Here is a 17,167-nt window from a genome sequence, read left to right as displayed (position 1 = left end):
TGTTTGTGTGTGCGCGTGCGTACTTGTGTGCAGACGGGAGACACTTGGTTCACAGAAATGGACTGCTCAGAGCGCTGCAAGTGTAATAGCAACAACAACATCACCTGCGAGCCATGGCAGTGCAGCCCTGCACAGGAGTGTAAAGTGATGGAGGGAGTACTCGACTGTCACTCTACTGGTAAATCTAACAACATACTAGATGACCTAAGGGTCACTACACCTGAAGTCAGTATTTGTATAAAGTGTCAATATTTTTAGATAATGAGATCATTTAACATCTTAAAATACACACCCAGACTGGAAAACAACATTAGTTTACTATTATCTATGTCTTGTGTTGGTAGTTGTGTTCGTCCTTTGTACTTGAGCCAATCACTGATCCATTTTTAAATTGCCCTCCACAGGTAAAGGAGTGTGTCAAGTGTCTGGAGATCCTCACTACTACACCTTTGACGGTGTGATGCACACATTCATGGGCACCTGTACTTACACTCTGGTGGAGGTATGAGATTAATTTGACTTGTATTTCACATTTCTATTTCAACATGACACACATTTTCAAGTTTGTGCCCATCACTGGTTTATCAGTTATGTGCAATGTGTCAGTTGTAATTCACTCTTAAACTATGAGACTGGTCTGATATTGGTTATTTTGAATATCATAGGTCTGTAACACCACCAAAGTCACTCCCTTTAAAATAGTAGCTAAGAATGAGGAGCGTGGTCAGCCGGACGCCTCCTATGTTCGCTCTGTCAAAGTCTATCTGCCGCATGATACTGTGGTTGAACTGCAGAAGAGCCGCAGAGTTCTGGTAAGAAAGGTTTTTTCAACTAAGGATATTAGATCATAACTGTCTTAAACAGAATGAAATAATCATTGGTATATTCTCTGTCTTATCTTAGCTGAACGGACGTCGGGTACGCACCCCAGTTGCCACTAACATGGCCAAGGTGATAAGCAGTGGGTCCTATAATCTGCTGGACACAGACTTTGGTCTACAGGTGAAGTTTGATGGAGTCCATCACCTGGAGATAACTGTTCCCGGAGAATACTTCAACAAGGTATGAAGACGTCCTATCAGCTTTACTGTCCCTCCAATAGATTCCTCAGTGCCAAGTCAGACAGTCAAACACAGAAGGAATAGGAGATTCTAATTGTAGTGGCTTGTAATAATTATTATTTTCTTTTAGTGGATTATGAATACCACAAGCCACACTCTAATTCCACCTCCCTACTCTCCAGCTTTGTGGCATGTGCGGAAACTACAACCACAATTCCACTGATGAAAACCTGATGCCCAACAAGAAACCCAGCAAAGATGTGATCGAACTCGGCAACAGCTGGAAATCAGATGGAGACAGTGATCCTGGGTTAGTGGATTACAACATGGTTTACTTGTAATATCTTACTCAAGGACGCTTCAACATGCGGAGTGATGAATATATACAGTATACACAGTATATGTATATGGTATCAAGTAACACTGCAAAATGCCAAGAGCCTCAGCCACTCATCCAAACATTGTCCTCTATAGCTGTCAGCCAGACACTCGACCAGACATCCACCCCAACTGCACTGCAGATGAAGAGAAACTTTTCGAGACTCAGTGTACTGAGGTCATCCTCTCTAATGGCTTCAAGCCGTGCCATTCTCTGGTGCCCCCTGAAGCTTTTCTGGGTAACTGCATCTATGACATGTGTGAGTATGACGGCATGGAGGCAATGCTCTGTGACAACGTGCAGGCATATGCTCAGGCCTGTCAGAGTGCTGGAGTCACCATCAGCTGGAGGAACAATACCTTCTGTCGTGAGTTCTATTCATCTACTCAACACTTTAAGTAAAATATACAGTTTTATGATTTTTATAGTTAATTCTCCTTCCGTCCTGCAGCCCTGCCTTGCCCGCCCAACAGCCACTACTCAGATTGTACTGCCCCATGCCCACCAACCTGCTCTGACCTCTTCCCCATCATCTGCCACCTGCCTTCAACCACCTGTGTTGAAGGCTGCCAGTGTGACGCCAGATATGTGCTCAGTGACAACAAGTGTGTCCCTCTGGACAGATGCGGCTGTCTGGACTCAGATGGAGACTACCATGACGTGAGTGAGGCAGATTACACACTGATGCTGACAAATCAGTTGAAACAGGAACATCCTTAATCACAAACACATGAAGGTTATAATTGCAGTCGGAGTTTTGTTAGTTAATAACTCTTACTAGAGAACTAGGCAGGGAGGTAGGAACCAATGGTTTCAAGCCTGGGTTCAGGACCCACAGAACTGTTGACAACTGTGAAAGTTCACAAAGGAATTTTGACGTTAAGAAATAAATTCAGATAATACACATTTACTTCAAGTGCAAAATATCCACACAATTATTTTCACAATTTTCTTCTCTCTTCTTCCACAACAGGTATTAAAGACATGTAAAAATAAACAAAATTTTAATCGTAATATACATCTGTTACACTGTCACTGCCAGTGTTTAAATTTCTTTGGCTCAAAGTCACATGGCCAAACATCATTGGATCCAATGCAACTCGTAAAGGCCAACTGATTGACACAGAATGGTAAATGGTAATTGGTCTGGATTTATACTGACTGGATTTGCGCTTTTCGCTTCAATGTCATTCACACACAGATTCATACAGTGCATCTATATGCAATACTTTCTCTATGAGAAGGGGCACTTTTGCAGTATCTTGTTCAATGATGCATGTAGAATGGGGAAGACAGGGTTCAACTGCCTATCCTCTTGAAGGACAACGACTCTACCGCCTTAGCCACAGCCTTATTGTGTGCGTGTGTGTGTGTGTTTGTTTGTTTTTGTGTGTGTGTTGTTTTAAGGTGGGAGACTCGTGGCTTACAGATAAATGTGCTGACTCATGCATCTGTAAGCCTGGTGGCAACATCACCTGTAAGGTCCACAGCTGTAACTCCAACTCAGTGTGCGCCCTGGATAAATATGGAGACCTATCCTGCAAACCCAGCAGTGAGTTCACCACATTGACTGATATTGTAACTGCTGGGCAGTGTGCAGCTCAGAGACTTTGACCTTTAAAAGAATAATAAACATTCACTGCTTCTATATTTTCTTGTGTTGATGTTTTTTAATGATTCCAATTAACCTCTCATTCTCTGTAGGTTTCAACAAGTGTAGCATCTCTGGGGATCCTCACTATCGCACATTTGATGGTTTCACCCATCACTTCCAGGGCCCCTACACCTACATCCTGACTCAGGACCACAACCTCCACTCCTCTCTGTTGCCCCTGGTGGTAAGGGGGAGGAACATCAGACGTGGGGGCAACAGGAGGGTGTCATTCCTGGATCAGATGTACATTGATGTTTACGGTGTCAATGTTCGCTTCCTGCAGAAGAAGACCGTCTTGGTCAGTAGTTTGTCTGATGAAAGCACCATTTATTTTTTGTTGTGTCTTGTTACGAGACACAAGACTACAAGACTACTACAAGATTCTTGTAGAAGAAATAACGTTGTATCTCCTGTAGGTGAACGGGGAGCGTGTTGTGCCTCCTTTCAGTCCAGTTGATGGTTTGACTATCACAAGGAACTCCAGGCAGGTCCAGCTTACCACTGTCTTTGGACTTACAGTACGCTTTGATGGCAACAGTCGCGGAGGTAAAAAGCAGCAGTAACCTCTGCTCTCACTAATTGAACCCTTCTTTGGCTTTTTTGTAAATTCATTAATTTCAATCTACTTCTGTTTGTGTATCAGAGGTCATACTGCCCAGCACCTACAAGAACTCTGTCAGAGGCTTATGTGGAAACTTCGATGGCAGCACCAGAAATGAGTACATGAAGCCAGATGGGACGGTGATCAGGAACCTGAATTCGTTTGGAGAAAGCTGGAGAGTCAGTGACCGACAGGCTGATGGACTTAGGATAAACGATCTTCCTCAAACAGTACATGTCCATAGGTAGGACCACTCGTGCCACTTGGCGATACGGAGAGCAGAGGAGAAATCTAAAAGCGCGACCATGTAGAGACGGAAAATATGTTTTATAGTAAAGGTAACCTTAAATGACTTGTACTGAGATCTGGCGCTATATTAAATAAAAAATAAAAGACTTGACCTTCCAGGGGGGGCGAGGGGTGCCGTTGGGGGGGCGGGTCACCCCCCTAATATAATGGTAGGGGAAACACTGTGGGAGCCGATTGTAAAGCTATACATGCTAAAAAATAACAGCAATATTTCACCAAATGACCCCTAATCGTGTATTTTTAAAGCAACTTTTTAACCAGATTAACAACAATATATGTGGACATTGTCATGTTTATTGTCTGTATTAAAGATTAGAAACATTTACATTTCACATTTTATTTATTTATCTTTTAATTTTAGATTTAACATTTATCATTTATATTTATACTTAACATTTAGATTTAGATACAACATTTAGATGTATTACAACGTTAAGATTTAGATTCGACATTTAAATTTAGATACAATGTTTCACATTTAGATTAACCATTACAATTTCTATTGATATTTAGATTTAACATACACATTTTAATTGAATATTTAGATTTGACATTGATGTTGTCTTTCGTATAATAGTTAAAGGGGACATATTATGAAAATTCCACTTTTGTAGTGCTTCTACACGTTAATTTGGGTATCTGGCATGTCTACCGTCCCATAAACTGTGGAAAAAAACAACTCCCGTGAATTGATGTGGTTCCTCTCTGTCAGTAACGCTACCCTATAGTGCGTCCTCCCCCCCCCCCCCCCGGAGGTGGAGATCTGGCGGAGGAGGAGACCAGGGTAAAGTCCTCAACTCGAGGGGGGGGGGGGCTGCTGGCTCCATGTCAGCGGCTCGCTTCTGGTGGACTTGTTGCTGTTTATTCCAGGCTGCTGCCTCCGCTCTATGTGACTTCTGACAGACACACAGACAGACAGACAAAGGGATCGTGTGAAGCTGTGCAGCTCCCAAATTCTGGACGCGAGCCCGGCCGGGAGACGCACCTCTCCTCGCGCACCTCGGCACCTCCACCTCTCCCGGTGCTGGTGCTCGTGCACGTCGGCACCTCCAACTCGGCCGGTGCTCGCGCACCTCGGCACCACAGCGAGCAGGTGGAGGTGCCGAGGTGCGTGACACACAGGGAGCCCGGCCGAGGTGCGCGAGCGTGTCTGTGTCTGTCTGTCTGTCTGTCTGTGTGTGTGTGTGTGTGTCTGTGTGTGTCTGTCTGTGTGTGTCTGTCTTTCTGTCTGTCTGTCTGTCCGTCCGTCCGTCTGTCTGTCTGTCTGTCTGTCTGTCTGTCTGTCTGTCTGTCTGTCTGTCTGTCTGTCTGTCTGTCTGTCTGTCTGTCTGTCTGTCTGTCTGTGTGTGTGTGTGTGTGTCTGTGTGTGTCTGTCTGTGTGTGTCTGTCTTTCTGTCTGTCTGTCTGTCCGTCCGTCCGTCTGTCTGTCTGTCTGTCTGTCTGTCTGTCTGTCTGTCTGTCTGTCTGTCTGTCTGTCTGTCTGTCTGTCTGTCTGCCTGTGTGTCTGTCTGCCTGTCTGTGTGTCTGTCTGTGTGTCTGTCTGTGTGTCTGTGTGTCTGTCTGTCTGTCTGTCTGTCTAGCTGTCTGTCTGTGTGTGTGTGTGTCTGTGTGCGCTCAGAATATAAGCCCTGTATGAATAAATATACACATACAATTATATACTGTATACACACATCTAATGCATGTATTTTAATAAATGGATACAGAAGTAGATTTGTAGGACAGTGACTTAAAATGATTTTAACAACCTTAAATTTGCTAAGGGGGGATTTAAGACGTAAAAGTGGATGTGTCTGTGTGTGAGTGATAGGGGGGCGGGGTGGTGACGGGGCGGTTTTTCCTTGGAAAAACTCTGAACCTTTGTTTGTGACCTACAGAACTAAAACATCTGTCTTTCCTTCACTGAAGAATGCTTTAGGATATGTATGATCGTGTATAGACATTGTTGACCCTGGTGCCTTTGCTAACAGTTGTTGTGCAGTTAAGGTCTATATATAACAATAACTGTATACATTTCATAGCTCTGTTCCTTTAACCTCCTCGCTCACACTTTCATTGAAACATTGGTTTAGACAAAGCAGCTTCGTTAAAGCTCTGTTTCCTCTCTCCTTCTCTCCTTCCCCTCTGGCTCCAGACGAGAGCTTGAGACTGATCCAGACTCAGGATTTGAGACATCAGACTGCTCCCAATCTCAGATCAATGATTACAACAGTGTGGCTCAGTGTGGAGCACTGTCTAATTCCAACGGACCGTTTGCTGCCTGCCATGCCACCCTGTCACCCAAATCCTTCCAGGAGTGAGTACCTGTGTGTCTGGGAGTGTGCACATCTGTATTCTGGAGAGAGTTAGTATGCTGCTAACAAGTTGTCACTGTACTTCTTGTGTGTGTCTCCCTCAGTGACTGTGTGTTTGACCTGTGTGCCGAGCAAGGTAGTACAGCGCTGCGTTGTGCCAGTTATGAGGCGTATGCTGCAGCTTGTCAGGAAGCAGGTATCAAACTGGGATCCTGGAGGCAGCAGCTGGACTGTGGTAGGTTGTTGAACCATTCTAAATCATCAGATTAGCAGAGACAAATGAAGATAAGAAAAGGATATTTTCTGAACAATTTCCCTTGATCATGAATCGTCTCGTTGTTGCTGACTGTTAAGGATAATTTCTGTAAAAAAATCTGAAAAAGGATCAAATTTGATTCAGATCAGATGGTGTTATAGCTTCTCTCTCTCTCTCTCCACCCCCCCAGTTCTCTCATGTAATGCCAACAGCACCTACTCCACCTGTATGTCACCTTGCCCACCCTCCTGTGCCAACCTGGCAGCCCCTTCTGAGTGTGACACCACTTCCTGTGTGGAAGGGTGCCAGTGTGCCAGGGGCTTCGTCATGAGTGAGGGAATCTGTGTGCCGTACTCAGAGTGTGGCTGCACATTCCTCAACAGATACTATCCTGTGAGTAGCCTTATCAAACAGTTACAGCAATAATTTGGATTTATTGATAAAGATGGAAGTCAGAGGTGTTATTTTGTAGAATGCTCATCAGGTATTATATTACATGACATTAATAGGGTGCTTACTTTTCTGTTAATTAAATGTTCGCATATGAGCAAAAAAAGTAACAAACGATATTTATAATATGAACACCTTTAACAAGACAAATACCACATCATTTTAAAATATGTGTGTGTGTGTTTGTGTGTATGCTGATATGAACTCATGCTAATCTCCATGTCTCTTCTCTCCCTCTATCCTTCAGCTGAAGGAGACATTTGTGACTGAGGATTGTTCTCAGGTCTGTGAATGCACCCCCACTGGAGCCGTATGCCAATCCAAGACCTGCCAGGACAGTTATGTCTGCACCATCTATGACTTCAAACGGGACTGCTACAGAGGTGTGTGTATGTGCGCGTTTATGGGAAGAGTTCTCCAACATAAAATTTGCTTAATATGATGTATATGATAACAAAAAAATATTAAAAGGGATAAAAATGTATAAACCTTGTGTAGATATATATATATAATATATATTCATACACAGGTGTCATGTTTGTCTGCCACACATTTGCCAAAATCTTAATCCCCTTGTGATGGTGGATCGAATCGTGGTCACTATGGCGATCATGGATCATGATGGTGGATATGTATAATATATAATATATAAATATAAATTAACAAATTATAAATGAATATTAATATGGACTTTAATTCTCCACTTGTCTCTTGTCGTACTCTAAGGAGGACTTCACTGATAACCTGAATACATAACACAAATGTAAAAATAACAACAGCAAACAACCTGCTGTCTTTCATGTAATTAGTGGAAAAAACTGAGAAGTTAGAATGAGTGCAAAGGAAGCAAAGGAAAATCTCATTGATGTTTTTTCCTGTGTTGTAGCGAGTCCCTGTCTCAGTTACCCCTGCATGAATGGAGGAACATGTGAAGCAGGACACAACAACACATACATCTGTCAGTGTGCAGAAAGCTTCGAGGGCTCAAACTGTGAGGTGGAGAAAACACAGAAAGAAGAAGGACTGGGTAAGGCCTGATCACTCACCTCACTCTGCAGGGAGTTATGCCTCCTCTCATGATGACTTGAGTCATCTATGGTATTTTCCTGACAGATGAACATCTTTATCCGACTTACTCTGCTCAACTACTCAGCAAACTGGGTCTGATAGAATAATTAGGACTTATATAAATGCACTCATGTAAGGACTTTATAGCTGTCTTATTCTTATTTCTACAATTTCATCCATTTTCGGCTGATAGAAAGGGTCAAAGTTTGTTTTTGTAATATAACCAATTATTTGTTGCAGGAACCACAGAGTTAATCCTGATTGGGGTTCTGGTCTCAGTGGCTATGATTATCATCGTCGTCACCATTGTGTGTGTTTGTACACGCCAAGCCAAGTGAGTTTCAAGTGTGTCTCTGGTGCAAATATATCATTGTTACTGCTACTACCCTTGTCCCTCTTACCTGTGTCCACTGCGGCAGAACAGCTTTGTTTCCTCCTCTGAAAACAACCTGTTAATGACTTATGTTCTTTGTGCTGATCTAATGAAATTACTATCCAGGTCAATGTTTCTAACTGTTTTGGGATAGGGGAAGGGTGTGGGTATGAGCGAGTAGAAAAAGAGATGCTCCAACAGGGTTTGTTTTTTTCGCCCCTGTGTGTGACTTGGTGGGAATATAGTGCAGTTGTGAGTGCATCTCCAGATCAGTAACTTTCACAGCTGATCATTGAAAGCTCAAGATCCTTTTTCATATTCCTCCTTTAGGACTACAGCCAACCAGAAGCTTACATCGATTGAAATAAAAATGTATTAACATATGGTTGGAATGATGTCGTCATGACATCATTGTGAACAAGGAAAATTACATCAGATAAGGGACACTATATACAGCATATCTAGATTGATCATTTCTATTCAAATGGAATAGATGACCTCATGATGATGTCGTTATTAAATGGCTTTATTACAATTTAAAAATGTAGAATTGTCTGATTAGGGTTTATATATAGCTTGCATGCAGGGTAGGCGTGGGCCCTTCCACCGTTTTCTTTTTCTTTTTGTATTTTTCGAGGACGGGAGGACAATATGGCTTTTTATTAGTTGTTTCCTCTGATTTTGACTTTCAGCAGGGATGTAACCAGGACAAAAGTTTAATTTCAATTTCAGGTCACAGGTTTATGTAATTCAGAAGCATATTTATCTCAGCACAAACCGGATCCCCACTGGAAAGGTTTTCATTCTTTATTCTACAATAACTATTAATCTCTACCTATGTCTCCTCTATTCTTTCGTGCTCATGCAATAGTTCTTTCTCTTAATTTTTGAGTCTCTCACCTTTGTTCTTTCTCTCCTTAGGAAAAAGAAGTTAGAACTGAAAAAACTCAGCATCAAGACAACAAGTAAGAATAATCTAAAGAGCTAGCTGACAACTCTCACACTATTTCAGATAGATGATCAATCACAGTGGACATGTATCTGCAATCATGTCTCAAGGACAGTGTTGTCAAGGAATGTCAACAGATTTTTTCCATGAGAAAAACACTATGAATCAATATCACAGCTTCAGTCCTGATTGTGATTATCTGTGCGGCACTAATATTTATCTCTTTTTTATGTCTTGCAGATGTTCCATATACCATGCATACAAACGACCAAAGTAATGAAAAAGTGACCGTTATGTGATGACAAACTGTTCAACTTGTTCACCTGAAAGTTGACTCCTGCTGTTTAGTCTCTTCGGAAGCTTCTTAATTTGGTCTCCAAAGAAAAATATCATAGATATCGTTCATGTTCCTTTTTTCATAACTTGTACTTTTGAGGATGTAATTTGGCTCAAATGTGAACATTTAACAGAAAAGTAAGCGCCATGTTAATGTAATGTACGAAGTTTTTTTATCAATGAAGTGTGAGGCGGTAAAGAAACTGTGGTTGTCTTTGTGAAAACACCTACAACACATCCACAGCTCAATTTTTAGTTTTAAACATAACAGAGGTTCTTAGCCACACCTGCATGTATCATTTGGCACAGACATTACAACAGGATGATGAATAAGGGTGATGATCTTTTCTTTTAGGAGGTAAACTTTTTTCGGGCACCAAATACTTGAAATGAATATCAGAGGGAATCACAGGTCAAACAGAAAGAGACAAAAGTCAAGTTTGATTTGACAATTGAATGGAAACATTTGCCAGACAGATGTTAAAATGTAAAATGAAAGTTTTATTTGTTTCTCAATTTAAAGAGATAAAATAAGAAAATATTAAAATTCACTCTTTCTCTACCTGATTGAGTTCTGCTCCAGAAATGAAATTATTAGAGAGATTATTATTCCCAACATTATATGGTATTCTATTACAATCACCGAAGAAATTGTTGTAATTACAGTAAAAGTTAGTTCTGACATTGCTGCTGTGTAGAATATATTTCATTCCCGTTTTTTTTTTAAATCATATGTGGTCTACAAAGTTCATTTTCTTAAATCCATTTGTATACCCAAATAAAACATTGAAAGAATTGACATAGCACAGTAATGTTCTCTGAATGATAAACCCTAAAACTTCTCTCCAAAACATCTTATCTCTGAGTCCTCCTGGTAATTCAAATGTTGAGTATGTATGTATGTCAGTCTATCAATCAATCAATCAATCAAATTTTATTTGTATAGCCCATATTCACAAATCACAATTCGTCTCATAGGGCTTTAACATGGTGTGACATCCTCTGTCCTTAACCCTCAGCAAGAGTAAGGAAAAACTACTAAAAACCCTTTTAACAGGTAAAAATATGCAGAAACCTCACAGAGAGTCACATCTGAGGGATCCCTCTCCCAGGACGGACAGAAGTGCAATAGATGTCAAGTATAGGAAAAAATCATCGGGATTAAAGTTTTTTAGCAGCATAGATGAGGGTAAACATTTTTGAAGGATAACTTCAATACTATATGTCAAGCAGTCCTGCTGCATCATAGTCTCTGGTCAGCAGCCAGCAAGATTACGATCTAGCATCAGGATGAGATCCACTATAGTCGACAGTCATTGTCCAATGCCGCCAGTTAGGATCCATCATCAGCCGCCGCCTCGGTCGTGGTCCACCATCATCCGATGCCAATGCGACAAAGGATCCTCCATTCCCACTACGATCAGCTGGCACGATACAGAATCCACCAAACTGGATCCACTATTGCGACCTCTGACGCGCAATCCAAAATCATAATCCATGGTGCAGCCACAGCTGTGGCCTTGCATCTGCGGGCGATAAGGCACAGAAACTCCGGGAAAGGGGTCTAGTTAGTAAGAGGAAGGAGAAGCAGGAAAGAGACGCTCCGTTATATCATGTGTCATAAATTCCCTGTGCGTCTTAGCGTCATCAGGGGTTTTTGCCTTTTAATCAATGATACAATGATACAGGCCGAACTTGAGGCTACACTGAGGCTCAAGGTAAATTTGACTGGCTACTGGTTTGTATGGTAGTACGATGAAAACCATGTGGCCCACTCAGTAGATCAGACATCAATACCTCTATGCCTTTTTAAACTAAACGCTTCCTATTTTGGAACATAAGACGAGTTACTTTCTGCCGCACTAATTAGCTCTAACTATAAGCTTTATCAAAAAGGAAGGTTTTAAGACTACTCTTAAACGAACAGAGCATGTCTGCCTCCCGAACTGAAAGTGAGAGGTTATTCCACAGGAGTGGGGCTTGATGGCTAAAAGCTCTGGCTCCTACTCTACTTTTAGAGACTTTAGGGATGACAAGTAGGCCTGAGTTCTGGGATCGGAGTGCTCTAGTAGGTTGATAAGGTACTAATATCTCTTTAAGGTAAAAAGGTGCCATATTATTAAGGGCCTTGAAGGTGAGGAGGATAATTTTAAATTCTATTTCTTGATTTAACAGGAAGCCAGTGTAGTGATGCTAATACTGGAGAAATGTGCTCTCTTTTCTTGGTTCTCGTCAGGACACGTGCTGCGGCATTTTGGACAAGCTGTAGAGTCTTTAACGACTCCGGCTCGAGCCTGATAATAGTGAATTACAATAGTCCAGTCTCGATGTAACAAAGGCGTGGACTAGTTTTTCTGCATCTTTTTGCGAAAGGACGTGTCTGATTTTTTAGATATTACGCAAGTGGAAAACGGCGGTCCTAGAAATTACTTTTAAGTGACTATTAAAGGACAAATCAGGATCGAAGATCCCTCCCAAGTTCCTGACTGTTTCATTGGAAGCAAGGGCAATGTCGTCTAGCGCAGCTATATCATTAGATAATGTCTCTCTAAGGTGTTTAGGGCCAAGTATTATAACCTCCGTTTAATCTGAGTTTAATAAGAGAAAATTGCGGGTCATCCAGGTTTTTATGTCCTTGAGACATGCTCAAAGTTTAGTTAATGGATAACTTTGATCAGGTTTTATTGACAAATATAACTGGGTGTCATCCGCATTCCCTTCGTGGGAATAGTGTCACTATTATTGATGGTGATGGCGATGATTATTGATAACCCCGAACGCTAATGATGAAACAAACAGTTGAAATATTCAGAATTGACCTTGTCCAGTGTCAGTGTGCAGCCTGGCTGCAATTCAGATGATCAAATATTACTGTGTATTAAGATATCATGCTAAACAGCATTAGACAAAGGTGAAATTATTATATTTTAAAGCTGGTAAAAATAATACTCAACCAGCTGTGGGCAACAGCTGTGTAACCATTAGATTTAAGCTCTGTCAGACTGGTTGTAATGAAATAATAATTAATAATTACATCATCATAATTATCACTGAGAAGACAAAAAAGATTATTACTGCTTTTTCTCTGTGCTATTCTGTCTTGTCTACCCGTGCATTAACAGTGTACTTTTTTGAAAATACTACATTTATTTTTTGCACAGCACTGCTCACTATCACATCAAGATTCAAGATTCAAGATTTTTATTATTATCGGCCAGACCGCAGCAGGAAAAAATATTTATGCCTGGGGTGAAAGGGGTCTTGAATAATCTGGTTGCTCTTCCTCCTACACCGCTGGGTGTAGAGGTCCTCCATGGATGGAGCGCCGTCCTGGTGATGTGCTAGGCAGACTTCACCACCCTCTGTAAAGCCATACGATTCAGGGTGGTGCAGCTGCCATACCAGGCGGTGATGAAGCCAGTCAGGATGCTCTCTGATGTGCACCTATAGAAGTTGCAGAGAATCTTGGAGTCCATGTGGAGCCTCCGCAGCCAGCGGAGGAAGAAGAGCCGCTGTCTGGCCGTCTTCCTGATGGAGTCTGTGTGTTGGCTCCAGGTCAGGTCATCACTGATGTGGACCCCGAGGAACTTGAAGCTGCTGACTCGCTATACCGTGGTCCCGTTGATTGAGAGGGGGGCGTGTTCCACTCCTTGTCTCTTCCTGTAGTCCGCAATCAGTTCCTTAGTTTTGCTGACGTTGAGATGGAGGTTGATGTCCTGGCACCAAGATGTCAGGGCTCTGACCTCCTCTCTGTAGGCCTTCTGATCGTCGCTGGTGATCAGGCCTATGACACCATCAGCAAACTTGACGATGGTGTTGCAGCTGTGGGTGGCCACGCAGAAATGCGTGAACAGGGAGTAAAGGAGAGGACTGAGCACACAGCCCTAGAGGGCACCGGTGTTGAGTCAGGGTGGAGGATGTGGTGCTGCCAATCCACACCGCCTGTGGTCTGCCCGTCAGAAAGTTCAGTATCCACTCACGGAGGGCGATGTTGAGCCCAAGGTCTCTGAGCTTGGTGACGAGCTTCAGGGGCACAATGGTGTTGAATGCTGAACTGTAGTCGATGAACAGCATTCTCACATATGTGTCCCGCTGGTCCAGGTCGGAGACGGCAGTGTGAAGGGTGAGGGAGATGGCATCTGCAGTCGACCTATTTGGCCTGTAGGCAAACTGAAGAGGGTCCAGAGAGTCAGGGAAGGAGGAGGTGATGAATGGTTGGACCAGCCGCTCAAAACACTTCATGATTATGGAAGTGAGTGCTACTGGGCGGTAGTAGTTCAGGCAGAGGGTTTTTGTTTTCTTGGGAACAGGGACAATGATGGTCTTCTTGAAACATGCGGGGACTACAGAGGGGAGCAGTGACATATTGAAAATGTCTGTGAAAACATCTGCCAGCTGATCTGCACACACCTTGAGAGCTCGGCCAGGGATGCCATCAGGTCCAGGTGCCTTGCGCGTGTTGATCCGGTTTAGAGATCTCCACACGTCTGCCCTGGATATGACAGGGGGGCAGCGGTCCTCCTGGGCCTCTTCGATCTCCACAGCCAGAGGGCTGCTCTCAAATGTGTTCAGAACCTCTGGGAGAGATGCAGACACAACATCAGCACTTCTGGTCTTAACTTTGTAGTCTGTGATGGTTCTCAGTCCGGCCCAAATGTTCCTAGTGTTGGAGCCCTTGTAGTGGGACTCTTAGACTCTTAGCACTGCTAATAGCACTCTGGAGCGCGTACCTGGATTTCCTGTATTCCTCCAGATCCCCTAAGATGTAGGCAACAGTCCGTGCTTTGAGTTTAGTATGGACGTCACCATTAATCCAGGGCTTCTGGTTTGGAAATGTTCATACAGAAATCCTGGGTACGACCTCATCGATGCATTTGCTGATGTAGCAGATGACCGCCTCCGTGTACATGTACATCAAATGCAAGAAAGATTTTTCGCACGTCCAGATTACATATAAAGTTTAAGCGATTAGACAAGAAATTTCCCTCTCTTGTCCTGAGCATCACGTTTAGTGTGGTCTACCATGCATTCAATGTGAATCTGACGCCAAATGTTTGCATTGCGTTCGATGTGCACCATTAGTGCTAAAGGGAGCAAAGGTATTTTTATGTCTTGCTCATGTCCAGACATAACCATAGGTTGTAGAACAACAACCATCAGAAAACACCAGGCTGTATGTCTGCCAGTTCTGTGTGCTCAACACTCTCCTATATGGCAGAGAAAACGGACCAGCATGTGAAAGAAGAAGAGCCGCCTGAGCAGATCTTGTGCTTCCCCTTACAAAACAGAGTTCCCAACACCAAGGTCCCCCTTGCTGGCTTCAAGAGACACATGTGAATGTGCCAACTTTTCAAAGATGTGATTTACAATGAGCTCAGTGAAGGCACAGGAGGCCACATTGAATGCCTGTACCTTTGCATTGAGGATGACTACAAGCACGAGTGGAAGCTAGTAGACGTAAATCTGTCGGTTTTAAACCTAACAAAAAAATGCCCAAACAGACCTGGGTGCGGAAGAAGTGAACTATTAAGAGAGACATCCCAATCTGAGTAATGGCTACTAACTAACTACCATCATGGTTCACCATCATCTCCCAAGAGGAACTGATGCCCAACATTGGAAAAAGTAAATGAATACACAGTATAAGGAGAAGAGCTGTGAAACATGTGAGTCTCAGTTTACATGGTCGTATCATCCAAACCTCTTGGCTTGTATATTCATGTATCTTACCTTGGCTTTGAGTGTGTTCACTGGCAGCTTGTCCAAAGAGACTGTGAGGCAGAAGATAACCTGGTCATCCAACACCAGAGCAGACTGCAGGGGGACAAGAAAGAGGACACAATGTTCAACATTTGAGAGGGTGTGGAGACAATAAGTGAATTTAAGCCTACAAATAATTAAAGGTTCAATCTGTAAAAGTTTAGTGACATCTAGTGTTGAAGTTGCAAATTGTAACTGAATAGCCCTCACCTCACCCTCCCCTCTCAAACATGACAAAACTAACTGGATATTGTTGATGATAATAAATATTTTAGCTATATATTGCTTGTTGTGTCTCCTTTTCCTTTGTATAGTAAAGATAATCCTGAAGCTGTGATATTCCCTCTGCCAATTATCGTGGCACAAAAATTTCATATTGTGACATTCCTATTACACAATAGTGAAAACATCACTCGGATTATTGTATATTCAATTTCTGCCATAGATCCGTTTCCCCTAAATCTTAAACACTGAACCTTAAAGCAAAGAGTGACTGCAAATACAAATTACTGCCATTGATAACTGTTCTCAAATAATTATTTTGTCTCAATAATTCATATTAATTAAAGGTGACATATTATGTTACCACAGTTGATATGGTTCATTGGGGTCTTAATGAAATGTCTGAAACATATTTTGGTCAAAATACCACAAGGATCATGTAAAACAGCACCCTTTTTACCCTGTCTAAAACAGCCCTCCTCAGATTGACCCCCACCCCCCCCCCCTTCACCATTAATCTTGCAACCATATCGCTTTGAACCAGAGTCAGGTTGGCCGAAGCCTGGCTACGAGAGCCCTAGCTCAGCCCCGCAGTGGGAGCAGTGGGACCAGTTAGCTCATGAGCTAACGCTAGCTTGCAACCCGTCGGACATCTAATTGGCCGATAAACATGCCGATCGTGGAGGCGGAGACCGCGGAGACTCTATCCCAGGGAGACGCGCTCTCCACGGTGGAGCGCGTTAACTCCCCGGAGCTGGCGTTAGCTCGCGAGCAAACACCGGAGCTAGCGTTAGTTCGTGAGCTCCGGGGTGACGGAGCTCATCATCATGGTGATGATGGCGATGGTGGTCCAAGGCGAGACTCCCTACATGGGTATGGTTTGACTATGACGTGTATTCTAGTCGTAATCCCATTGGACGCACTCTAGCGTATCGTTTCTGACATAGAGGAACCACAACAAATCGCAAGAGTTGTTTTTTTTCAGAGTTTTTGGGACGGTAGACATGCCAGATACCCAAATGAACGTGACGAAGCACTACAAAAGTGGAATTTTCATAATATGTGCCCTTTGATAGAATTAAAGTTGAAGGGTAGGTTGTTTGATCTGATGCAATAACAGCATAAATTGACTACTATGAAAATAGTAGCTCTTCCGTGCAATTAAAGGGCCCATATATTACACCTTTCTGGGACTTAATTTGAAGTTTTGCTACCCCTAAGATGATCTATCAGTTGTTTAAAATCTAAAAAAAAACTGCTGCAATGTATATTTCCATGTCCTCTCTACTGCCTCTCTCTGGTGCTCTAGACGGAACATGCCATTTTCGCCTGCCTCTTTCATAATTTATGGCCGACTTAGGGCTGCTCAATTAATCGAAATATAATCGTGATTACGATCAAACAATCTCCAAACTACTATAATCGAGTTGAAACGATTATTTGGCATTTTTTTCG

The 17,167-nt window shown here is 42.7% G+C and overlaps 1 protein-coding gene across 1 annotated transcript in view; it reads left to right on the top strand.

Moving 5' to 3' along the window:
- Window positions 1-9,693, top strand: part of zanl (zonadhesin, like) — a 36,990-nt gene extending 27,297 nt beyond the window's left edge. Inside the window, exons 34-52 of the mRNA XM_061095892.1 lie at window positions 34-178; window positions 405-502; window positions 666-812; window positions 904-1,062; window positions 1,244-1,371; window positions 1,536-1,807; window positions 1,892-2,100; window positions 2,848-2,992; window positions 3,145-3,392; window positions 3,511-3,640; window positions 3,738-3,939; window positions 6,139-6,300; window positions 6,403-6,533; window positions 6,745-6,947; window positions 7,252-7,387; window positions 7,891-8,031; window positions 8,313-8,406; window positions 9,367-9,410; window positions 9,635-9,693. Of these exons, the coding sequence (XP_060951875.1) occupies window positions 34-178; window positions 405-502; window positions 666-812; window positions 904-1,062; window positions 1,244-1,371; window positions 1,536-1,807; window positions 1,892-2,100; window positions 2,848-2,992; window positions 3,145-3,392; window positions 3,511-3,640; window positions 3,738-3,939; window positions 6,139-6,300; window positions 6,403-6,533; window positions 6,745-6,947; window positions 7,252-7,387; window positions 7,891-8,031; window positions 8,313-8,406; window positions 9,367-9,410; window positions 9,635-9,693 (2,853 nt within the window). The remainder of the gene's footprint in view (window positions 1-33; window positions 179-404; window positions 503-665; window positions 813-903; window positions 1,063-1,243; window positions 1,372-1,535; window positions 1,808-1,891; window positions 2,101-2,847; window positions 2,993-3,144; window positions 3,393-3,510; window positions 3,641-3,737; window positions 3,940-6,138; window positions 6,301-6,402; window positions 6,534-6,744; window positions 6,948-7,251; window positions 7,388-7,890; window positions 8,032-8,312; window positions 8,407-9,366; window positions 9,411-9,634) is intronic.
- The last annotated feature ends 7,474 nt before the right edge of the window (window positions 9,694-17,167 follow it).

The sequence above is a fragment of the Limanda limanda genome, chromosome 22 (assembly GCF_963576545.1).
Source record: "Limanda limanda chromosome 22, fLimLim1.1, whole genome shotgun sequence".
Classification (NCBI taxonomy): Eukaryota; Metazoa; Chordata; class Actinopteri; order Pleuronectiformes; family Pleuronectidae; genus Limanda; species Limanda limanda.
The sequence above is the reverse complement of the archived record's forward strand: the minus strand, read 5'-3'. Positions and strand labels throughout refer to the sequence as shown.